The sequence below is a fragment of the Bubalus kerabau genome, chromosome 10 (genome assembly GCF_029407905.1).
Source record: "Bubalus kerabau isolate K-KA32 ecotype Philippines breed swamp buffalo chromosome 10, PCC_UOA_SB_1v2, whole genome shotgun sequence".
Taxonomy (NCBI): domain Eukaryota; kingdom Metazoa; phylum Chordata; class Mammalia; order Artiodactyla; family Bovidae; genus Bubalus; species Bubalus kerabau.
In genome coordinates this window covers 20,572,664-20,597,555 of record NC_073633.1, presented here as the reverse complement: position 1 = coordinate 20,597,555, position 24,892 = coordinate 20,572,664, and the positions used below count along the sequence as shown (strand labels likewise).

Below are 24,892 nucleotides of genomic sequence, written 5' to 3'. Positions count from 1 at the left end.
AACAATATGTTACAAAGTGTTGATATACAGGGTTAAGAGCTGTTTCATATATAAAGGGTACCATGGCCAAACCAAATTCAGGACAAAGCAGATGGGAATGAAAGGTTTCTCTGATGCATCTGACAAAAGCATTCTTTTCCAGAACAGCATCCTGTCATCCTCAGAATAACTCCTGGGAACTAAGTTCCTTCTCCAAAAAACACTTTGAGAAAGATTGCTGCAGACCAAATATCTAAATCACTTTGTATTCAAAAGCCTTCTAAACATCCCACTTCCAATTCTAATCACCAAGGACCTATTCTTGTCTTTTTAAAAAGTATATTTTGTTTATTTGGAGCTGCATTGCGTCTTTGTTGCTGCGTGCAGGCTACTTTTCAGTTGTGATGCACAGGCTTCTCATAGCAGTGGTTTCTCTTCTTGTGGAGAAAGGGCCCCAGGGCACTCAGGCTCAGCAGTTCAGTAGTTACAACTCCTGGGCTCTTAGAGCTCAGGCTCAGCAGTTATGGTGCACAGGTTTCATTGGTCTGAGGCATGTGGGGTCTTCCTGAACCAGAGATCACACTGTGTCCCTACATTGGAGTGGATTCTCAACCACTGGACCACCAGGGGAGTCTGACAAATTCATGTCTTTAGGAAAGAAGGAGCGTTCCTCTCCAAAGACTGCACAAGAAAAATTAAACTCTCCATTTGTGACTGAAGGAAGAGGCAAGTGACCAGATGGCCTCATCCAAGCATACCTGAGTTTTATCACAATGAAAATGATCGGTAAATTCTAGAGTAGTGTTTCTCGAGCCAAGGGAGGGGGAAGAGGTACATCCCTTCAGGAGTGTGCCCGCTCCCCTCGCCCCTTAGGAGACAGGGTCTTGGTGAGCAATCGCTACCAGGGGGAATATGGTATATCTCCAAAGTGTACTGAGATGTTAAAAAAAAAAATTGAGAACTGCTACCTTAAAAGACAAGGCTTCCCAAGTGGCTCAGTGGTAAAGAACCCACCTGCCAATGCAGGAGCCACAAAAGACCTGGGTTCATTCCTGTGTTGGGAAGATCCCCTGGAGAAGGAAATAGCAATCCACTCCAGTATTCTTGCCTGGAAAATTTCATGGAGAGGAGCCTGGTGGGCTATAGTCTGTGGGATTGCAGAGTCGGACACAACTGAGCACACACACACATTAAAAGACATCCTCCCAGTGAGGTTTTCACCTGGCCCACTGCCAGTCTTTTAAATTTCTGGAATGGCTTAGCAAAACTATATTCACATTAGAATTCATAATACTTAATGAAAATGAATATATTTGAACACATTCTCATTCATCATTATAAGTTTCCAAATCAGTGTCCTGCAAACTGTTATAAAAGTTAATTGTAACACTGTCCAAAAGTATACAACGGGACTAAGTTTACCAAATGTATAAAAACATTATGAAACACTTGGCCTTATTTTGTTGATTTAACATTTCATTTTCATCATTAAGCAATGCTGAAAAAGCAATGTAACCAAAGACTAAATATTCTAAAAGTCCTTCAGATTAGTCACCTGTGATCTTTCAACTACTTCTGAGCTAAATGAAGAACCTTATGTTACTTTCTATAAACAGGAAAATTAAGAAACCGTCATGTCTTTGGCATTACTAAAATGGAGTACGTAAAGTTAGTACCTCTGTCCACCATAAAACTGAAGTTACAGTAAGATGAAATGGAAGCCCAGAACCCCTGCTGGAGTACAACTTCAGTAATAGTGTCAACCTCTTGCCAAAAAAACAAATTTTGTCGTGCAGCTTGCAATTAATGTACCAAAAATTTACCAGCCTATATAATTTTATCAGTCTACCTTCCCCAGAGGAAGTAAACAGACAATAAAACTAATGAAATCATATTTGTTGACCACTCATATCCGATATAAATTGCTACTTGTCTTCAGAGTATTAGCTGATGAGCTAAACTTACAAGGTCATTCAAACGTCTGGGCCAGTTAACCATAGAGGCAGTGTTCTAAGAAACTGGGGTGTTCCTGAGTCAGCAGAAGAGGCTCCTGCATTGCGATGGATGGCCCCTTAAGTCGTCAGCAAGTGCATGTCAGGGAGTAATGGGCCTCAGCATTTCTGTACTCTATGAAAACACCACGAAATACTGAACTTTTAATGAGTACTGCAACAGATGAGAAAATATTCAGTGTTTCAGTACTCCACAGAGTGAAAAGCAGAGGACACAGCCTTAGGTGGTGAGCTGCTGAAAGTTGGACCAATCAAAACACAGCTGATGGGCCCTGGGCATTCTGGAACTCGTGACACCGGCATTTCTGCAAGTTTGGCCCATGACCCTCCTGACAATCACCTGGGGAACTTGTCCCAGTACAGACCTTCTGCAGGAAACCAACATTTTAAACTAGTAAAGCAGCGTCTCCTGATTTGCCTGGGGGATCTACATTTATCACAAGCTCACCAAGTGTTTCCATTCTTTTGGCAAAGTCTTTAGTACCCTCTGCACATGAACGTTAAATTCTGCAGCACATATGAAATGCTGAAGCAACATTAAATGTATCACCTCCCCAAATATTGCGATGTCATTGGTTAAAGGGTGATAGATGAGTACAACCAATTGGGATTAATTCAGTTAGTGCCCTCTAGGTAACACACTTTACCTGTGCTGCATAATACTTCACAGCATCAAGCTGGCAACAAGAAAACAGAGCAAAACAGAGCATATGACACCCAGCCACAGGCTGTGAACTTTCAACAAAATCCAAGTCCATAATGGCATGGGAACCTTCTATGGTGAAGCAGAATGGACTTGCGGGGGAAAGAGGGCGCTCTTTCAATTCATTTCCTTCACTAGGTGGGGAAAGGAAAAAGACCCCTCCCCAAACCAGGTTTGTTCATTCTGGAATGCCTTCCCAGACCCCACAGCTCCCGCAGACTCAGTTTCCGTTTTCTCAGGTTCCCTGACTGACCTTCCCAGCTCATACTCCTCCACTGTGGTAGGAGAGGCTTTGCTACATGAAACTCATCAGATGAAGCGTGTTCCATTTTCCAAGAGTAATACTTCATGGGTAGTAAGGCTTAATCCAACTATTTAATAGTAAAGCTACAAGGGTGGTAATGCCTAATCCAGCTGTTTAAATAGAATCGGAGAACATACTTTAAATAAATTAAAAGCTAAATGAAATAATGATTTGCATGAATGAGGACTGACTTGAACCCATGTCCCCCTTTTAAAATCGTACTTAGAGAATCCAATGCACATCTAGAGAAATGTCCCCAGTTAAACACCTTATTGACCTGAACCCGCTCAAAAATGCCAAGATATCAAGCATTCTAAATATTTTAGGCCACTGCAAACTGGGACCATGCCATTGGCTTATGGTAGTTAGGGTGTTGTAGCTTAATGCTGACATTTGGTACGAAAAGCTTATGGTATGAATCAGGTTTCCTTTTTATGTAATTCCGGCTCGGGAATCCGATACAGAGCAGCTGAGAAATAAACTATGTTGCTGAGGCTGAAGACGAGGCACAGAAGTATGGCTCCGGCTATCTGGGCGAACACCAGGGGCCTGCAGTGCATCAGCAGCCATTCCTTCCTCAGAGTCTTGTCCAGAAGGATGGCTTCCATCTGCATGTGTGTGGCCAGGATCACACACACGTGAAACAGCTGGTGGCTGTGACCTAAAGCAAACACACAAAAGGCCACCAAAATCAGCAATAAACAGGGAATGGACTACTGATAACATTCTATGGCATGCGTGCTAAAAACACTGTGGAGTAAAAGAAGCTAGATGCAAGATACCCACTGTCCGGAAAAGGCACATCCCTGAGACAGGGAGCTGGGATTAACAGTACATGGGCAGGAAGGATCTTACTGGGATGATGAAAATGTTCTAAAACTCATATATGGTGATCGTTATACAATGTGGTAAATTTGCTAAAAAGAAAAAAAAAAGATTGAATTGTGCACTTGAAATCAGGGTATTATGTTATATATAACGTGTGTGTGTGTGTGTGTGTGTGTTCTCAGTCGCTCAGTTGTGTCTGACTCTTTGCGACCCCATGGACTGCAGTCTGCCAGGCTCCTCTGTCCATGGAATTTTCCAGGCAAGAATAATGGAGTGGGTTTCCATGCCTTCCTCCAGGGGATCTTCCCAACTCAGGGATCAAACCCGTGACTCCTGTGTCTCCCGCATTGGCAGGTGGATTCTTTACCACTAGCGCCACCTGGGAAGCCCATGTGTGATATATACTATTAAGTTTTTATTTTTAAAATATCATATGAGAAAAATAAAAAGGCCATCAGAGAAAACCAAATCCATTTTTAAAACAACTTATCCACCAGTCCCGCTTTTCACATGAGAAAGTCCTACTAAAGTTTACCTCTTGAGAGCCGTCACCAGTCAGTTCTGATCCTGACTTCAGTATCAAAGGGGAAGCCAGCCAGATTTTCTGCTGACCACTTGTGAGATGCTCCTCCCCCTACTGCTGGTTAGTCCCAGACACAATGAGGGGGTCCTTCTCTCTGATAACTCACAGGACCCCAGTCAGCATGTATGCATCCCCAGAGGGTGGGAGCCCAGTGGAGGGTGGGTGCGGTGCGCAGGGAGGTACTGACTTGGTAGTTGGTGAGAAAAGGAGTCCATTGCCCAGGGCTGGGGATTGCCTGGGGGTACAGAAACCAGGAGTAAGATGAGAAGCCTGCCTGTTTCATGGGCTGATTGTATCTCCCCCTCCCAAATTCACATGTTGAAAGTCTTAACTCCCAGTACCTGAGAATGTGACCATATTTGGAGATAAGGTTTTTAAAAGACAATTAAGTTAATACGAGGTCACTAGCATGGGACCCGCTCTGGTATCTTTATAAGAAGAGGAGATTAGGATGTACACGTACACAGAGGAGAGATCATGTGAAAAGAAATGGAGATGGCCCCTGGCAAGCCAAGGAGAGAGGACTTGGAAGAAACCAACCCTGCCATCCCCTTGATCTTGGGCTTCTAACCTCTGGATTATGAGAAAATAAACTTCTTTTGTATCAGCCACGCAGTCTGTGGTTCTTTGTTACGGCAGCACTAGCAGACTAATACAAGAGTTAAATAAGGACCCTCCTCAGTTAAAAAAAAAAAGAATTCAGTGTTGTACCCCCAAGATTTATCCTATAGCAAGTATTCAATAAATGTGTCCACAGAAGGGACCAGCCTGGCCATCTGCCCTAATGAGCCAGATCCAAGTCGTGAATGAAGATGCAGGAAAGTTGAATGAGTGACCAATGACTTCCTTAGGGCAAGGAGCTGCCAGCACCCCAGCCTGCATCCCCCAGGGAGATACTGTGCCTGGAGGGGCCGCCCCTGCCTCACTCAAGCCATACTACTGTGTACACATACTGTGTACAATTTCCAAATCTGTGTGTTTTGCGGCAGAAGTGGTTGCTTATCCAGCTGAGAACCGTACTCTCCAAGGACACAGGGCCAAGCAGTAGGAAGTGACCAGCTGTGCTCACCAACTGAGGCACAAACCTGTCTCCATCAGGGCAGGAGTCAAACAGACGAAGAGCCAAGAGCACTGGACGGATGTGAAATGTGCCTGCAGGAAAAGTCAACAATCCCGTCTGGCAGGAAGAGGGAGGAGCTTCCTGTGGGCATTGGGGAGGAAGCTCAAAATCTGGCTGACTCTGTTATTTAAGGACAGAGATCTTTCCAAAGCCCTTGTTTAAGATGTTGTCGTTATCTGCCATCTCTGCCATGTCCCCCCACTGGAGTGTCTTTCTGCTCTAGACCCAAAGGGACAGGGTAGAGGTGAGTAAATAAAATGTTATTAAGAAGCCAGAGTTGGCAAAATAAGGCCCAGCGTCTCTTTATGTTTTTCCTGCTGACCCCAGACTTTGTACATGATCAGCTGTATTTCCTCTGGCTGGGCTGGGGCTAGGGAGGTGGACATGCTGGGCAGGCTCCTTGGGCAGGTTCCAATCCCCTGGCCCTCTCATCTCCCTCCTTTTTTGAAATCTGCCCTCTAACCATTTTGCTCATGTGATCCCTTCTGGCAGAGGAGAAGGAATAAAGGAGATGAAACTCTTGTCAAAGCAAAATGTGGCCACGTTTCTTGGGTAGAAGATGGAAACTCATGGATAAAATGGGCCTGGGGAGAACCGAGGTTCCTGCTCGCTACCCTGGGATGAGGACCTAGATCTTCACGGTGGCTTATCCAAGGAGCTCCCATCCCAGGACCCCTCAGCCTCACCAGAAGTGGCCCAAGGCTCCCTCCTCCAGCCAGTCCCAGAGCCAGGGTGGAGGAGACACGTTGCACAGCGCTACCCACGTCCCTCGACAGAGGGGAAGGAACCCTGCCAGCAGGTATACACCCCTGTAGCTCTGACGCCTCCTCTTCACCACATGGCTTCTCTGGCTTGAGCACGTTCAGGCTCACCTGAAGAAGCACTCGGCTTCTGAGCGAGTGCTGGGCCCACCCCAGCGGGATGTCTTGGGGGTGGGGGCTGAGATCCACACGCTCCCAGCTGAGGCTGAGACTACTCGTCCAGACTGGGAACTGCTGAGTCTGGGAACCACTGCTCTACCACGATTCCTGGCACCATCACACCCACCTGAATGAGACACTCTTTCCTCTCCTTGGCACTGCCCGCCCCCCGCCGGCTGGTACCCTCAGAGCCTTCTGTACCCTGTCTTTCCTCTTCCTCTTTACAGCTGCCTTCCATGGTCACTTAATAATGGGATTTCACGTTCAAGGTAATAATGGGACTCTCCTGTCCCCAGACCCTCCAGAAATGCTTTAGAATCCTAGACCCACCTTCTCTGCATCCTCCACCACCCTCCCTGGGCATCCATGGTCTGTGCACATCCTGGCCTCTGTCACCTGACAATTTCACTCACCTTGGCCTGGGCCTGGACAACTTCCCGGGGATTTGCTTCCTGCCCTGCCCCCGCCTCCCCTTGGCAGCTATAGTACAGCTGTCAGGGATGGGAGCCCCCGGGCAGTGGGGCCACCGCGCTCACCGATGTAGTCGAAGCGTCCAGGGGCCAGGCGCTCCGGCAGATGCGCAGAGTAGAAGAAAGAGGCCAGGAGGGTCATGGCCACGTGCTTCTGGTGGTACACGGTGGCTTCGTTCTCTGCACTCTCCCTGGGGAGCAGGAATACCTGCAGGTATTTAAAGAAACGCCAAGCCTTAACATGGATAGCCTACAGGGACCTACTGTATAGCACAGGGGACTCTGCTCAACATGCTGCAAAAACCAAAACGGGAAAAGAGCTTGAAAAGGAATAGATACCTGTTTATGTATCCCTGAATCACTTTACTGTACGCCTGAAACTAACACAACACTGTAAATCAACTATACTCCAGCGCAAAATGAAAAGCTTAAAGACAGAAAGAAACATCAGGGCTTGAGAGGAGGTCTGTAGACCTCCCCACGCACACGAGTGGACTCTGTGCGCCAAGGCCGTTCCCTCACGGCGTCTGTGCTTGGAAAGGGACCTCACAGGGCCTGTGTGGGCAGGTTTCCTGTTCTGAGTGTGAGCAACTGAGACCTAAGGTAACTGTATTTTAACCCCCTACATGCTCAAGAGAGCCTTTGGGTTATTTAGTTACCAAAAAAAAAAAAAAAAAAAAAATGAAGAAAGGAAGGAAGGAAAGGAAAACAACAGAAGTGAAGAGAAAAGGAAAGGGAAAAAAAATCCTGCTAGATGTATCACTACTCTGCCCCACCCCCATCCCGGGGCTAAAATGTAAGTAAAAAAAAAAAACTGGCCCATTCACACTTAAACTCACTTTTAACCAGCACATCCCTTGAACTGATGCTCTTAATTAAGGCTTTAAGGCCTAGGAATTCCTGGAAGGCCTTCTGAGTCATCAAAAACTATTAATTACGGACATTATCCTGGTTTGGAGTCTGGTAGGGTTTTTGTACGATTGTTAAAAATAGCGTCAGCCACCACCTACGAGGGCACCAGGCCAGGCCTTCTGTGTGCATCACTTCACCGGAGCCTCAACAATGACCACACGAAAGACTCCATTTCTCCCATTTTGCAGATGAGAGTACTGGGCTGGAAGGTGACTTGCCAACCACTAATTAGTAGAGAAGTCAGGCTCATTTGCAGAGCCTGAGTGCTCAGCCACAGCACCGTACAGGCTAAGACCCCTCCTCCCCCACTGCCCGGAGTCTGACGCGGCCGAGTGCCAGGAGCGTCCAGCACTCATCCTGACAAGAAGCGGTGCTGTTTGCAGGGGTGGCCTGCGGGGCTGGCTTGCTCTCTCTGCGCTGGTTTCCTGGGTGTGATCTGTGTCCTCCAGGGAGGATTCAACGGAGTGGGCTGCATCCCCCTTTCTGGTCTCCCCAGACCCACACGGGCTGAGCACGGGGCACAGGCTCAGTGTCTCAGCTGGTGGAGCCAGCCTGACCCCTCCCCTTCAGCCCTGGGCTCTGCCATCTCCGCCGCGCACCAGACTCTTACACTGCCTCCACCCTCGGGGTGGGGCCTGGAACTGCTGAGCCCATCAGGTCTGTTCACTTGATGACTCCTCCTCTACCCCCCTGTGAAGGAGGGGATGTCAGCCTCATTTAAAGACAAGGAAACTGAGGCTCAGAGAGGTTTTGTTCACTGCCTAATGTCACACAGCCAGTGAGCAGTGGGACTGGGATTTGAACGCACGGCCATCTGAGAGTATGTGAACTTGCCTTCTTCTTGTCTTCCCTCCTATACCCTCTTCCTTTGTGTTCACCATCTAATTCCCATCTATCCTTTAAGACCTTCAGTCATATGCTTTCCTTCCCTACTACGTCTATGTTAATTGATGATAATATATAATAATGCATTTATGGGACTCTCACCACCAGCTAGCACTGTACACATTATCTCATGTAATCCTCCCCATAGCCTGACACAAGGTGGTGTTATTACCAGGCCATTTTACAGATGAGGGAAGTCGAGACACAGAGATGGTAGAAAGCCTGCCCGAAGTCTTGCAGTGAATGAATAGTAGAGATTTGCCTCCAGAGCCCACTCTCCTGCTCACTCTACTAAACCCCAGACTGCCTCTCCTGCCCAGTCCTCCGAGACTGCTCCTGAGCCTCCGGGTAGCACTGGCCACTGATGCATCTCCTGGCGCCACCCACCTAGTGCCCGTGGTAGGTGGTGGCAGCCTATGCCCATCAGGGCCTCTGTCCGTGCCGCCTAACTGGTCTGTGAGTGCCAATAAGGGAGCACGTGGGGCTCTGCGCCCATGTGTTCTCCTGCGACCAGGACAGCATCTGATCCCCAGAGCTCAGGACACAATCGATTCCCTGGTGTTGCCAACAGACAGAGAGGGGTCAGAGCAGGGCCCTTACCCTGAATAAGACAGGAAGGGAGTCCCAGGTGTAGGGAAAAGCAAAGGCCAGGACACGAAGCATCTTACAGAGCCCGGGCTTCTGTATCTCAAAAAACCTAAATCAGGAAAGGAAATGGGGGAGAAATGAGAATGAAAGGGAGTTTCAATCAATAACACACACTAAAAATAGCCAAGGCCGAGTAACCCACAGAAAACCATCTGCGCACAAACTCCTCCCTCTGCCAGCAGCTTCCCCACCAGCCCTCTCCACTTCTACCACCAGCCCCCCTGGGAAGGGCTCCATCTCAGATGTGAAAAGAGTTCGGAGGCGCCATCTCCCTGCACCATAAGAAGCAATGGTATCCAAAATCAGGGAGGAGGCATGGAGCAAAAAACCTTCGAGGGACAAGTTGTCTAACTGCCACAGGGCCTTCCAGAAGTCAGACCAGTAGCCACCAGCAGAGACAGACTGTGGCGCATGGGCGGGCCCAAATGCACAGTCTCCTGGGGCCAGCACCTCTGCGAAGGTTGAGATGCTTAACTAGTCAGAGTCGCCAGGTGATTCCCCTGCAAAAGCCCTGGGTACAATTAGATGTTTAATGACAAGAGATTTCTGGAATATTTAATAACACACACAGGAATCCTGGGCTGGGGAAACTGGCCAAGCATGGGCCTTCCTTCTTTGAGTTGAAGGAGAGGCTCCATACAAAACCGCAGCCCTGAGCTGGGGCTCGGGCAAGGGAGAGCTCACACTCCCAGGCTGGGCCGGGTGGCAGGGCAGGTACCCGCTTCAATACCACATCGTACTGTGGGGGCTGGGTTCTCCCTGGGGACGCAAGGACTGTGAGGCCAGAGCCTGCCCCGGCAAAGGTGATATGCAGAGCCAGGGTGTTGAGGCTTGTAGGGTGGCTGTTACAGGGCAGCCTGTAAGATAATGGGGGCACTGGGGCCCTCCAGCCCTTCTTGACAGTTCTGCCCCTCATCACGCTCTCTGGTGGGGTCTGCCCCTCACTTCTGTTCCCCAGGTGCCCTGTCCCAGCCCACTTGCCTGCCCCTTCTCCACCAAACAGGGTCTGCTGTTCCCCCAGCCCGGGTCCGTCTCTTCCAGCAGGATCCTCACATCCTCTATATGCCAGTGCAGGCACCCAACTATGAGCCCCACTGTGCCCACATCCTCTGGCACAGAATACGGCAGAGACACCCTCATCTGCCTCCAAGGTGGTCAGGGAACCCTCCTCAAGGGTGGAGCTGGGTCTGCTCGGCTCTCCATCTCCAGCATCCGGCTCAGAAGTGTGCCTGAGGATGTGGGCATATGCTTGGCAGCCCAGCCTGGGGACCCCTGTTCACCATGGACCCTGAGAAGCCCCATAACCCCCAGAGATGAGCTTCTACTTCACTCAAGCCCATGGGCATGTCCCTTCTTCTTTTCTGACCCTGTGAACACTGGGCAGAGAAGGAAGAGAAGCTCAAAGAGGAGGAGGAGAAATAAGGGACCTCAACTCATCATCCCCCAGAACAGAACCCCGGCCTTGGAGGAAACCACAAACCCTGGGATAGGCACAGGATCACGATCTGGCAACAGTGTTTGTCTTGGACACTCTTGAGTCTGGTCCAGTCCCTGACCTTTGTGACCATCTCATCCAGCATGTGATGTAACCCTCCTGTGCCCCAGAATCCTCGTGTGTACCATGGGGATGACTACAGAATCCCTTATGGGCTTGTTGCAAGGGTTTCATCAAATGATGCTCACTAGGAGATTACAGCTGTGCAGAGCACAGAGTAACACTCACGAAATAGCAGCATTTTTTAAAAAAATGTGTTGTAGGACCCATCCTCTCCCTCTCCCCATCTTGTAGCCACGTGGTACAGAAAATAGAACAGGAGGGAACAGACAACTTCTGGGTGATTTGCCTAAAATCAGCTGAGCTAGAAAGAGGCAAAGCCAGGATTTACAGCCAGGACGTTTGGTTGGCTTCCCACCCTCTCCCCTTGGGCAGGTCTCAGACCACTCCCCAGACTCTGCTCTTACGGACACCCCTCTGCCCCAGGAGGCGAACGGAACACACTTCCACTGCTCCAAGTCAGAGCCCATCTTTCGTAGGACCTTCTCAGTCTACGCTGGCCGACCCTGCCCGACCATGCAAGCCTGCTCCCTCCCTCCCCATGCTCTGCCACCGCCTATCACCTCTGGGTGCGAAGAGACTTGCTCTTAAAGCACGCTCTCTCTGTGGCCACTTACACAGGAAGAAAGCTGGCTCTGGTTGGCGAGGGCCATCCCCCAAAACACGGATTTCCTGCGACTTGAGACATGGCGCCCGGCCTGATAAAGTACTTCCCCAAGGGCAAACGAACCAGCCTCTCCAGCTGTCAAGCCGAGTCTACAGAGGGAAAAAGGAGAAAAAGCAGAACAGAAGAGAGCAACAGAGAACAAGAGGCAGAAGGGCCAGCAGCTACAAAGACGGTGGGCCTCCCACCACCAAAGTGCAATTCCAGATCAGGCCACAGGGTGTCGCCACAGCCAGAAGGAGGGGAAGGAGCCATGGCATTCTCCAAAGCACACCACGCCCGAGTCTCCAAAGCCTCGCCTGGTAAGGCAATGCCTGTCCCCCAAGGCTGGGAGTCGGGGAGTCAGGCCTCCTCTGCCTAGAACCAGGTGGGCAGGAAACATTGGATTTCGAGAGAAGCCTCCACCAAGAAAGCGCTGATACAATACCAGTCTAGTCTAAAACCCGATAAATCCTGTTGCAACAAAGCTGGACAGATGTGCAAGTGAATTCCAGAACTACGCTTGAAACAAGTGGGCCTTTGGAAACATCATTCTATTGCCGAGGTGCGTGTGTGTGCGCGCCTGCGTGCACGCAGAGGGGGCAGGGGGGTGGTATTATGGCTGTTTTGTTGTTGTGTGGATGACATAACAGGAATGTGGACATTTCCACGTGCTGACCATTGGCCCCAGCAGCAGTCTATCATCTGGCTGAGCCCTCTGACCTCTGGATGTGTCTGGGAACCACTGTCTGCTAAGCCTCCTGTCTCCACCTCTGACCTCCAAACCCTCTTCCAGGCCTGCCCCAGGCCACTCTGAGCTGCCCAGCACCATTGCCAAGGCACGGCGCTCACAGCACAGCTCACATCCCACCAGGGACGAAAACCCATCTCTCCCTCACAGCACTGACCACACGGTGTTCCACAGAGCGAGCACGTGTCTAAAAAACCAATTGCTGGATGCCCTGGATGGATGACTGGAAAAGTACCCACAGGGACTCGTGATGCACAGCAAACACGTGTAACTACCATTCCTGAGCGAGTGGCGATGCTTCCTGGGCTTGCAGGTGGTCAGTAGGTATGAGCAGGCAGGGTCTCTGTCACACCCACCTGGCTCCAAGAGCCACAGAGAGGTCATATGTTCTGCCATTTCCCCCGTAAACACTAAGGAGCAAGAAGGCAGTTTTCCGGAACGTGTTCCTTTGAACTAAATTCCATGATTGTTGTTGCTTAGTCTCTAAGTCGTGTCCGACTCTATGCGCCCCCATGGACTGTAGCCCACCAGGTCCCTCTGTCCATGGGATTCTCCAGACAAGAATACTGCAGTGGGTTGTCATTCCTCCTCCAGGGGATCTTCCTGACCCAGGGATCAAACCCGCATCTCCTGCATTGCAGGTGGATTCTTTATCACTGAGCCACATGGGAAGCTCCCAGCTCTCTATGTGGAATTTACCTAAAGGACATGTATTATGTGGGAATGAAGGCCATTTGGACCACACTACTCTGCGAAGCATGTGGATAACTAAAGAACAACTCATGAGCTCCATGGTCTCTTTTGCGCTCAGGAAAAGAGGTGGTTCTTGGCCTCCTAGCCATTCCACAGACTGATACAGCAGGTGGGAGAGGCAGGGGTGGGCCTGGGGGATGCGGGGGAGAAGGCACGGAGAGGAACCTTGGAAAAGGCACTGAAGCTGGTATCATAGATGCCTAAACAGAAGGAACCCAGGGAACTTCTTCTCAGGGGCCCCTGCTTAAGGGCCAAGACTGGCCCAAGGCCACACAGCAAGCCTGTGAAGCTGGGCCTCAAGACAGTCCTCGCCTGCCTCCGCTGCTTCCCCTGCAGTTAATCAGGACAAAGTCCCTCCCCACACACGCATGAGCCCTCCTCCTCAGACACCGAAGACAAAGACAGAGAATGAAAACAAAGGGGACGGGTCTTGTAAGAGCAGGGATCCACCAGCACATGGGAAGGAGAGAGGACGAGACGCGAAGGAAGCTGGATGGGCCCACAGGGGGACGTCCCACTCTATCCTTGGCTCCAAGCATGTGGCATTTGCTTCCTTCTCCCTTCCTGTTCCCTGAGCCCCCACTGAGCCCCACAGGACACAGTGGCTGAGTCCACAGAGCTGTCTTCCTATGAAGTTCACTGTCCTTTCTGAGCACAAGGCCAGTCCTCTGTAGGACACACGAGGAGCCTCCGATCCCCCACCTCTGGCTCGCTCTTCCAGCCTCTACCCCCCTCCCCTGCCAGCTGCACAGGCTCTGGCAACTCTGAAGCTCCTTGCTGTCCCCCAGTGCCGTCCCATCCTCGCCAGGCCCTCACCCGTTCAGGCTCTCGGCTCTGTCCAAAATGCCCTTCCCTCTTCTCCAGCGAAAGTGTTCAGCCTTCTTCAATGCTCGATTCTAAGGCTGCTTCACAGAACCCTGGCTATCCAAGCAGGTGTCATTTCGTATTATCATTATTTGCAGTGTTATATGCTATGTTATATGTTATGTTATGTAGCATGTAATGCTACATGCTTTTTTTAAAAAAAAAAAAAAAAAAAAACCCTATCCTCTGGCCCTTAAAGAAAATGTTGATTCAGTCTAGACGTTTTGGAGGTCTGCAGTCTGCTGCTCATACTCCACGGGGCACTCTATGAGGACAAGGACTGAACCGCACTTATCTCCACATTCCCCCAGAGAGGGTTTACCTCGCCCCCCCCACACCCCAGGCCTTCCCACCAGATGAAGCAACACAAAACCCAGTCTTGAGACTGAGCCTGCAAACGAGACTCACCCCCATGGAAAGCAGCTCCACGCTGCCACCTGCCTCAGGACAGGTGAGGGGAAGGCAAGTTGGGGCAAGCATTCCCGATGCTGTTTAAGGCTCCACTCTCTGACTTTTAAAGAAAAGCAGCTTGTCAAGTTTGGAAAATCTGCCTACCTCTGGGTCCCACAAAACCCAGTGTCCCCCAAAGAAAGCTGGAGCCAAAATCACTGTGGGGAAGTTGCAGAAGCGTACCTTGCCACCCCGACCCCTGCGGTTTTCTCCTGGGGAGGGAAGAGCTACGGCTGCCAGGAACAAGAATGCTGCAAGGCCAGGGCTCAGGAGAGGCACAGGCTGGGGGCATGGGTGGTCAGGACTGCCAGCCTTCCTTGGCGTTCTTGCTAACCCACCATGGAAGGCCCCCAGCACCTGGCACCGTCTACACAGGAATGTTACCCCAACGCCATCCTTTGAGAGGTTTCCGAAGTCATTTTGGGTAGTTTGTTTTTTTACCAAAAGCTGAATAATCTAGAGTAGTTATCCTAAAAAATGCCCGTTGTACTCACACCCTAGTGAGCTTCCTTGAGTGAAAGGAAAAAAAAAAAAAAATAGAATTAGAGCCAGTGAGCTGGGCATGACTCATGGCCATCAGGCTTCCCCTGGGGATGTGTCAGACATTTGAATGTCGTCTGTCGTGCATCACACACACGCATATCTTCTTGTACTTTGCTTTATTGTGGCTTTTTGCAAATTGAAGTTTTGTGGTAACCCTGTGTTGACAGATGATAGCACTTTTTTTTAGCAGTAGCATATTTTTAAATTAAGATGTGTACACTGTTTCCTTAGACATAATGCTCTTGCACACTGAATAGACTATAGTATAAATTCCACTTTTACATGCACTGGGAAACCAGAAAGTTCAATGACTTGCCTACTGCGAAGTTGATATCTTTGCAGTATCTCTAAGGTGTGCCTGTGTCCAGAGGCAGGCCCCTCTCAGCTCCTATTAGCAGACCACCTGTTTATGGAGTGCCTCCTCCGGGCCAGGCTTGTGCCAAGTGTTCTGGATATATTACACCCATCTCACAGGATAGCTGTGTTGACCCCATTTTTATTTTTCTTTTTGGCCAAAGCCACATGGCTTGTAGAATCTTAGTTCCGCAACCAGGAATTGAGCCCAGTCCACAGAAGTGAAAGGGCCACGTTTTACCCACTGAACTTCCAGGGAACTCCCTTGACCCCATTTTATAGATAAGCAAACTGAGGTTCAAGGAGGGTAAGTGACTCGTTCAGCAACAGGACCAGCTATATCATTTGCAGGGCAATGACGGGACCCCCTTGTTCAAAAATCACTAAGTATTTCAAAACAACAGCAGCAGGGCATTAGCCAAGTTTGAAGCCCTCTTGATCATGGGGCCCTGAGCACCTGCGCAGGCTGTGTGCCTGTGAAGCCGGTCCCGCCCGGCCACTGGAAGTCCATCTGGAACTGAGCCCCAGGCTCCCGAGCACCTCTCCCCCTGTCCCCTCCAGCAGTCCAGGGAGCCACGTGCTCCACCACCACCCGTCCCCTCGCCCCATCCCATCCGTGGCAGAGCAGCCGGGTACCTGGAGTAGCAGGAGAGCCAGATGCTAACGATGGTGTTCAGCACAGCCAGGGTCAGGTAGTAGTCATGGAAGGTGGTGCTCACCAGCGTGTCCGGGAAAACATAGGCAGAGTAGGCGATGGCACAGCCTGGAGGAGCAAAACCAGCCTTGGGCAAGAAGCCAGGACTCAGCACTGTCTGGACTCCCTGGGAAGACCACCCCGCCCTGCATCTGGCTGAGCCCCATCACCCCACAGACCATGAGCAGTCCTGCACCCCACCCTCGCTATGCCATCATCCCTCCCAGCCTGTACGTCCCCATCTCTCTTCTCTGCCCACCCGGATCCCACCCTGAGAATTGTTCTGGGAGCCCAGTGCTGCTCCAAGGGCTTGACAGGTATTAACTCACATAATGTTTACAGCCACCCTCGGACATCAGTCCTGCACTGAACCTCATTTTACAGATGAGGAAACAGAAGCACAGAGAGGTTTGGTAACCCACCCAGGGGCACACAGCTGGAAAGCAGCAAAGCCAAGCTTCAAACACAGGCCGTGCAGCACCAGTCCCTGCTTTTACCACATGCTGTGGTCCACGATGACACCCCCGTGTGCTCAGCTTTGCCCTGAGATGATGATACGGGTGTTCCTTGTGGAATAATCAACGGTGTCGGGGAGAAAGTGCAGGGAGGGAGAGCGCTTGCTGAGGGGAGGGCTGCCACATCAGGGGGCTGAGGGACAGGTCGGCAAAGAGGCCGAGCACTTGAGGCTAGCCTCGGCGTTTTGTGTGGTTTTAGGTTTTGGAGTTTGTGAGAGAAGGGTTACTGAAGGACCTTTTAGACACCTGCCTGCTGCAGCTTTTATTTGAAAGAACAGGGACCAGCATTGTCCTTTTCAAAGGGGACAGGCGTGTCCTGGGGTCTGGACCAGAGGGCCTCTCCGGGCCGAGGTCCCTCTGGGAAAGGCAGCCACAGATCTGTCAGCTTAGGGCCTAAGGTCAGGGCTAAGGTCACCTGTTATCCAAAGATAAAGAGAACTTGGAATCCGAGTTCAAAGCTGAAGCAGGCCTCAAACCACACAAGTTCAGCCTCTGCCTTTGCTCCCATTTGACCATTGAAATCTAGGGAAGCTGAGGGATGTGCCCAGGGTCCCACAGGCAGAAAGGGCCAAGGATCGCCACGTCCTGGGACAGTGCTCCCACTGCTGCAGGTCACCTGTGTGATTCCAGCTGGGAACTGCCCCCAGGAGAACAGCCAGACCCTTCTCTCGGCCTGATACCGTGGGAAGGCTCCCATGTGGCCCAGGAGGCACGTGGTCTGTGTCCTGACCGGGCCAATGGGTGACACGAGAGTGGGGAGAGGGGACCCAGTGCCTGCCAGAACTGTAGTGGGAAGCAGAACTGATGAGAGCCTCCAGGCTCCAGGGTGAGGTGGGCGCTGAGGATGGGTGGGCGCAGCAAAGGCGCTGGCCCTTTGGAGGTTCCGACAGGTGCTTGAGGGCAGAGGGGGCTCTCCAGGAAACAGGAGCAGGACACAGCATCGGATGCCAGATCAATGAAATTGAACATCCCCTTTCAGGCAGTGGGGGCCACTGAAGGATTTTAAGCAGGGGATTAAAATGGCCGGAGTCTAGTAAAAGCATACATGCACGGGAGGGCTGAGCGGGAGGGGAGCAGCTGGACACCAGGGAGGAAGCTGAGCAAACGCCACCCTCCAGGGATTGGCGGTTTGCAGCAGGGTCACGGAGGAGGAGAGGTGGCTGCAGACAAGGGGGTCCCAGGTGGACCCCCAGCCTCTCTCAGCTGACTAGACCTTCCTCTCAGGTTTACTGAACACCCCCAAGTCAGACTCTCAGCTACGGACTGGAAAACCAGATGAGGAAGATGCACGAACTGTTCCTAGGGAGCTGTTCCCAGTGCGGAATGGAAATGAGGGAATCACTGAAGGAGCTCCAAGGAGGTGGATCCAGGCCTGGGGACTTGAGGAAGCCACAGGCAGGGGCTCTGAGGCTCCCAGGCCCTGGCTCTCCCATTACAAGCCTCGTGATCTGGGTAACTCACCTCTACTGTCCTCATCTGTAGCATGGGTATAATGATACTCCACAGTTCAGGGCCCTGCTGTCAGGGTGGGTGGCTGGAAGCCGGCCATGGCGGGAGTACATATACCATAGCTATCTGCCATCACCACAGACTGGGACTTCTGTCCCCATGGAGCTGGTTGTTCAGTATTCGCCAGCACACCTCTGGACACGTTTCTTTTACAACCCTCATCAGGCACCTGGGCAGGGGCGACCCTTCTGCAAGCGCACCAGAGCCTCACAGCGACCCCAGCTCCCAGGGGAAGGGGCAGGTGGTTCTGTCGCGGGGGACAGAAGGCGAGAGCAGGGCCTCACGTACCCAGGCTGAAGAGGTTGACAGCGCCATAGTCCAGGAAGTAGCAGATGTGGCGGGCGTTCCTGGACATGGAGCTGAAGGTGTGTGCACAGCTGGATGCCAGGGGGAACAAGCAGCTGGCGCCCATGTACACGAGCAGAGGCCAGGAGTAGCTATCATTCAGGATGTCCGTCACTTGCAGGGTGCTCACAAACCTCCACGAGAAGAACCTGGAACACAGGAGTGCACCCTCAACCTTCAGGCTGACGGCTCCTCTTACAGTCCTCACCTGACCATCGCCTACCTTCCCTTTCCCTGGGATGACCAGCCCCTATATGGTCTCCTTTTGCTGACATGCCAGGAGCAAGGAAGAGTGAGGGGGGTCCTTTATTGTTTGGACATATACAGGAAGGGCAATGGTCCAGTCCGCATACTCTGCATGTGGTGACAGATCCCTCTTACAGCTTCTTGCCCAGGTGACTCTCCACTTTTGGTTTGCATGCTTCCAGGGCCAGGGAGCTCACCACCTCCCAAGACAGTTCTGAGTATTTGGAAGTTTCACTGAGCTGCCATCTATCTCCCTAGAATTGCTCTCCACTGGATCAGTCCTTGTTCTCCCTATCAGCACCACAGACAACAAACCCATCAAATATCTCAGAGCTGTCTTCATAATCCCTCCCCCCTTCTCTGAACTTCACATTAAAGGACCTCAGTGCATTCAACCATTCCTCATAGGATCCAGCTTTGGCCTTATTCTCTCCATGGTTGGTCAGGCTTCCCTTGTGGGAAGACCCCTCAAAGAGAAACAACCCCTCTGTCTGGAAAGTCTAGAAGGCAATGGGACTGTTTTCTCCCCCTTCTTCCATGCTACTCTTCCATTAATATCACCATCTCTTTCACTGAGGGGCCTGGTCCCAAGGCTCAGTCTCAGCCAAGAGACACAGCACAGATCCACATCAGACCTGCCCAACCCATAACCCAGGTGAGGGGGTCTTCCATGCAGAAGCTGTTCACTTCCACAAACCACTCCTTGAGAGTCAGGCCCCTTTCCCACGAACTCCCCCAGGGAAGGGACTAAAAGCTTTTCATGGGGGAACAGTGGGAGCATCGCTTAATCCTCTGGCTACACTTGTGATCTGTGCCCACACTTGTGATCTGTTCCCTCTGCTGTTCAAAACGTATCCTTTTATCAGCTCGGGATTATTCCCGAGTCCCACTGCCCTGGGGCATCTTTCTCCTGCTCCCCCAAGCCCCTCCTGCTGCTCCCTGTTGTGCTCTCAGGGCCCTGGCAGTGCAGGGGTGTCGGGCCCCGTGGGGCGCTCCGGCCAGCGTGGCTCAGCTGTAGAATGGCTACAAAGGCATGTGCATACAGCAACGCAAGCCCCACCAACAGGGACAGTCAGGCTGGCCCTTTGTAGTGACACAAACTTCAAAACAGCCCAAGTCATCTCTGGTTTATCCAGAAAATGGAACACTGCACAGCTGTACGAAAGCCAGAGAGGATTGCGTGGGGGTCAGACAGAGAACAGGAGGCAGAAGCAACAAAGGAGCAGAGGGAGGAGAGAAGCAGGAGCTGGGTGCACACACACGTCACAGATGCTCCAGTCTCTAGAAAAGCGTCCTGGGAGGATTACAAGCAGCAGGTCACCCCAGCCACTCCAGAGAGGACAAGAGGGGCCGCGGGAAGACACCAACTCTATTCCCATCTGCAGTGCTACAGTGTATTAGCATTTAGACTTTTTACTTAAATTTTGTTGTTATTTAGTTACTTCAGTCATGTCTGACTCTGTGTGACCCTATGGACTGTAGCCCGCCAGGCTCCTCTGTCCATGATGGGATTTCCCAGGCAAGAATCCTGGAGTGGGTTGCCATTTCCTATTCCAGGGGATCTTCCCGACCCAGGGATCGAAACAGTGCTTCCTACATTGGCAAGCAGATTTTACCACCGAGCCTCCAGGAAGCCCTTACGTAAGTTTGCTGCTGCTGCTGCTAAGTCGCTTCAATCGTGTCCAACTCTGTGTGACCCCATAGACGGCAGCCCACCAGGCTCCCCTGTCCCTGGGATTCTCCAGGCAAGAACACTGGAGTGGGTTGCCATTTCCTTCTCCAGTGCATGAAAGTGAAAAGTGAAAGTGAAGTCTCTCAGTCGTGGCTGACTCTTAGCGACCCCATGGACTGCAGCCTACCAGGCTCCTCCATCCATGGGATTTTCCAGGCAAGAGTACTGGAGTGGGGTGCCATTGCCTTTACTTAAATTTAAAATGACAAAGAGCCTCCTTGAGCAGATCTTGCTGCCTCCCTGGCCAGGCTGCAGGCCCTAGGGCTTCTTTGCAGGTGGTCCCATCCCACAGCAAGCCTGAGCTCTCCCTTCTCTGCCCTTGATGCATCTGGCTCAAGCAGCCTTCTGCACATTTTGGCCTGGGTCTGACTGCTGGCTGGGCAGGCCTCCTTCCTCGGGCCCTTCTCCACCTGCAGCACACCCTGGGGTCCTTCCTACTCTCTCTGGTCCTCCATACAATCGGAAGGGGGAATCCAGAAACTAGCCTGTGCTAGAACTTGCCAAGAGATATAAGCAAGCCACGCCCTTCTCTGGGCCGCATCTGTGTCAGCCGGTGGCGGTGTGAGGGGGCTGGTGGCCTGTGTGACCTCCAAGGTCCTTCCAACTCTCACATATTACGATCCCATCTCTACCCGCCACTCACTATGCCCAGGCACCGGGTGTGTGAAGCTGGTCTTCGGCCCCCATCTTTCTAAACCAGGTCCCTCCTCAGCTCCCTGGCAGTTCCCATCTGTGCGCACGCACTTGCCAGAGCATTCATTCTCTTGGCTGGCTCTGTTAAAGTGTTGCCTGACCAAGTGCCTCACAGCAGCTGTGGCCCCAGAATGACTATGAGCATCCACAGCTCTGTGCCCGATGCTTTTTCCCACATCTCCTCTGATAATCCTCGGGGCAACCCTGGGAAAAGTGGTGCCTATCGCTCCTGCTCTGCAGATGGGAACATGCAAAGCCCAGAGAGGTGACTTGTTCAAGCTAGGGAGTGTCAGCCAAGGCTTCTAGAAGACCCAGACTGAATAAGACAATGCTTTCAAATCAGGCCCTGAAGCAGGGAGCAGGGAAAGACTGGGGAGTTGCAGGAGCCCCTCAAATTCTACGGCAATCCATGCCCTAGAGCTCACCCACAGCCTCCGGCTCCACACTCACGCACCATGGGGGGAGTCGCCCACATTCCAGCACAGAACCTCAGCTTGCCCCACCCCAGCTGTGTTTAATGAAGCCCCGGTTCCCAGGCTCTGCGTGAAACAGCTGGACCAGGGGGCCAGGAGGTACCAGAAGGGCAGCAAGTGCGTCCAGATGTTGAGGGTCTCATTGGTCATTTGAAAAAGGCTGAGGAGGCAGGCAGTGGCGGAACTCTGTGGGTGTCGGTAGCCGAAGAGGATGCCCTGCTCATGGAACACCTGCAGGGGGAGGAGAAAGGGACGCTGAGGTTACACACGAGGGTGGCCGGAAGGTCTCAGGGGAAAGTCCCTGGTAGCATCCACCTTTCTCCCAGGCTGGGCACTTGTCCACTGGATCCTGGAACACCTGACCCCGGGTCCTTGATCTGTCACACGGCTTCCCGCTTGCTTCCCATGGTTTCTAAAATCTTATGTCCTCCCAGGAGCCTGCAGTCAGCTAGAGGAGCAGATTCAAGGCCCCGACTTCCTCTGGGAATCCAGCCTGTCTGTCCATTCCCAGAGGCACTTACTTCTGTCATGAATGTTGCTTAAGAATCTGGTTTTGCACCCTCTGGCTGGGGCCTACAGCCCGGTCTTCGGATGGTTGACATATATGCTGCCTGTCCGAGCCGACAAGCCCTGCATGTCAGGGGCTGGTGGGATGATCTCTGCAGGAGATCCCCCCGGGGCCCAGGGTATATTCACCAGAGCGCTTCACAAAGGCCTTTTGATGAAGACTATGATGGCATCAGCCTGGGCTGCAGGTGGAGCAGAAGGCCCACACAAACACCCCCCGCCTCAGGCAGCCCACCTGGCAAGGCTCTTGGCAACCACCTCACCCTGGATGAGAAACTTGGACTGGCCAGATAAAATACGGGGTGTCAACCTGCTTGGAGGACTGCATTACAGCCATTTAAAATGGTAATTGTGGGGACTTCCCTGGCAGTCTAGTAGTTAACAATCTGTCTTCCAATGCAGGGGATACGGGTTCAATTCCTGATCAGGGAACTAAGATCCCACATGCCTGCTAAAGTCACTTGTCATGTCTGACTCTGTGTGACCCTACAAACCGTAGCCCACCAAGATCCTGTGTCCATGGGATTCTCCAGGCAAGAATACTGGAGTGGATTACCAAGTTCTTCTCCAGGGGATACTCCTGAACCAGGGATCAAACCTGCATCTCTTATGTCTCCTGCAGTGGCAGGTGGGGTCTTTACCACCATACGCTGCGGTGCAACTAAGCCCGTGTTCTGCCACTACAGAGCCCACTGCTCTGGAGCCAGCGCCACGACCTGAAAGAAGCTTGTGTGTGCCGCAACTGAGACCTGACGAAGCCCAAAATAAGTAAATAAATTAATAAGAAAAAAAAAAGGTAATTGTGAAGACGATGAGGCATGAGGAACAAAAGCTCAGGATGTAACATTAAGTGAAACAAAAGTGGAAGGTCAACTGTATGCCTGCCATGATGCTAAGAACTACAGCAATTTAGGTGCACATGGTGGGATGGAGGCTGGGGGGAACATGGAAAAGGAAAGAACTTCATTTGTTGAAGTAGCAGGATTTGCGTTATCAGATCAGGGTGTGATCAGATCAGGGTTTCTCAGTCTTGACAATGCTGACATTTGGGGCCAATTCTTTGTTGTTGGGGGGCTGTCATATGCATTGTCAGTAGTATCTGTGGCCTCTCCCTATGAGATGCCAAGAGCACCCACCATGCCCCCCTTCCAAGCTGTGACAACCAAAAACATCTCCCAAACTTGCCATGTCCCCTGGGGCAAAACCTCCCCTAGTTAAGAACCATTGATTTAGCTGAATGTTGCTATAATCTTTGAAAGGTAAATAAAAATGAGTAGATTAATTGAGAAAAATAATAATGACAATATTAGTAATCATTAGAAAAGGCAGAGGAACCAGAGATCAAATTGCCAACATCCGCTGGATCATGGAAAAAGCAAGAGAGTTCCAGAAGAACATCTATTTCTGCTTTATTGACTATGCCAAAGCCTTTGACTGTGTGGATCACAATAAACTGGAAAATTCTTCAAGAGATGGGAATACCAGACCACCTGACCTGCCTCTTGAGAAATGTGTATGCAGGTCAGGAAGCAACAGTTAGAACTGGACATGGAACAACAGACTGGTTCCAAATAGGAAAGGAGTACGTCAAGGCTGTATATTATCACCTTGCTTATTTAACTTATATGCAGAGTACATCATGAGAAACGCTGGACTGGAAGAAGCACAAGCTGGAATCAAGATTGCCGGGAGAAATATCAATAACCTCAGATATGCAGGTGACACCACCCTTATGGCAGAAAGTGAAGAGGAACTAAAAAGCCTCTTGATGAAAGTGAAAGAGGAGAGTGAAAAGGTTGGCTTAAAGCTCAACATTCAGAAAATGAAGATCATGGCATCCGGTCCCATCATTTCATGGCAAATAGATGGGGAAACAGTGGCAGACTTTATGTTTTTGGGCTCCAAAATCACTGCAGATGGTGACTGCAGCCATGAAATTAAAAGACGCTTACTCCTTGGAAGAGAAGTTATGACCAACCTAGATAGCATATTGAAAAGCAGAGATATTACTTTGCCAACAAAGGTCCATCTAGTCAAGGCTATGGTTTTTCCAGTGGTCATGTATGGATGTGAGAGTTGGACTGTGAAGAAAGCTGAGTGCCGAAGAATTGATGCTTTTGAATTGTGGTGTTGGAGAAGACTCTTGAGAGTCCCTTGGACTGCAAGGAGATCCAACTAGTCCATTCTAAAGGAGATCAGCCCTGGGATTTCTTTGGAAGGAATGATGCTAAAGCTGAAACTCCAGTACTTTGGCCACCTCTTGTGAAGAGTTGACTCATTGGAAAAGACCCTGATGCTGGGAGGCATTCATGGCAGGATGACCAGGGGACAACAGAGGATGAGATGGCTGGATTGCATCACTGACTCGATGGACCTGAGTTTGGGTGAACTCCAGGAATTGGTGATGGACAGGGAGGCCTGGCGTGCTGCCATTCATGGGGTTGCAAAGAGTCGGACACGACTGAGCAACTGAACTGAACTGACTGAATGTAAATCATTTATATGACCAACCTAGACAGCATATTAAAAAGTAGAGACATTACTTTGCCAACAAAGGTCCGTCTAGTCAAGGCTATAGTTTTTCCAGTGGTCATGTATGGATGTAAGAGTTGGACTATAAAGAAAGCTGAGCACCGAAGAATTGGTGCTTTTGAACTGTGGTGTTGGAGAAGCCTCTTGAGAGTCCCTTGGGCTGCAAGGAAATCCAACCAGTCCATCCTAAAGGAAATCAGTCCTGAATATTCATTGGAAGGACTGATGCTAAAGCTGAAACTCCAATACTTTAGCCACCTGATGCAAAGAATTGACTCATTTGAAAAGACCCTGATATTGGGAAAGATT

The 24,892-nt window shown here is 51.0% G+C and overlaps 1 protein-coding gene across 1 annotated transcript in view; it reads right to left on the bottom strand.

The window, feature by feature from the left end:
• Positions 1-1,033: 1,033 nt before the first annotated feature.
• PAQR5 (progestin and adipoQ receptor family member 5) overlaps positions 1,034-24,892 on the bottom strand; it is a 97,567-nt gene continuing 73,708 nt past the window's right edge. Inside the window, exons 3-8 of the mRNA XM_055536845.1 lie at positions 21,588-21,715; positions 18,284-18,489; positions 15,914-16,040; positions 9,317-9,413; positions 6,986-7,127; positions 1,034-3,659 (exon numbers count right to left, since the gene is read on the bottom strand). Coding sequence (XP_055392820.1) covers positions 3,418-3,659; positions 6,986-7,127; positions 9,317-9,413; positions 15,914-16,040; positions 18,284-18,489; positions 21,588-21,715 — 942 coding nt within the window. The 3' untranslated portion in view covers positions 1,034-3,417. The remainder of the gene's footprint in view (positions 3,660-6,985; positions 7,128-9,316; positions 9,414-15,913; positions 16,041-18,283; positions 18,490-21,587; positions 21,716-24,892) is intronic.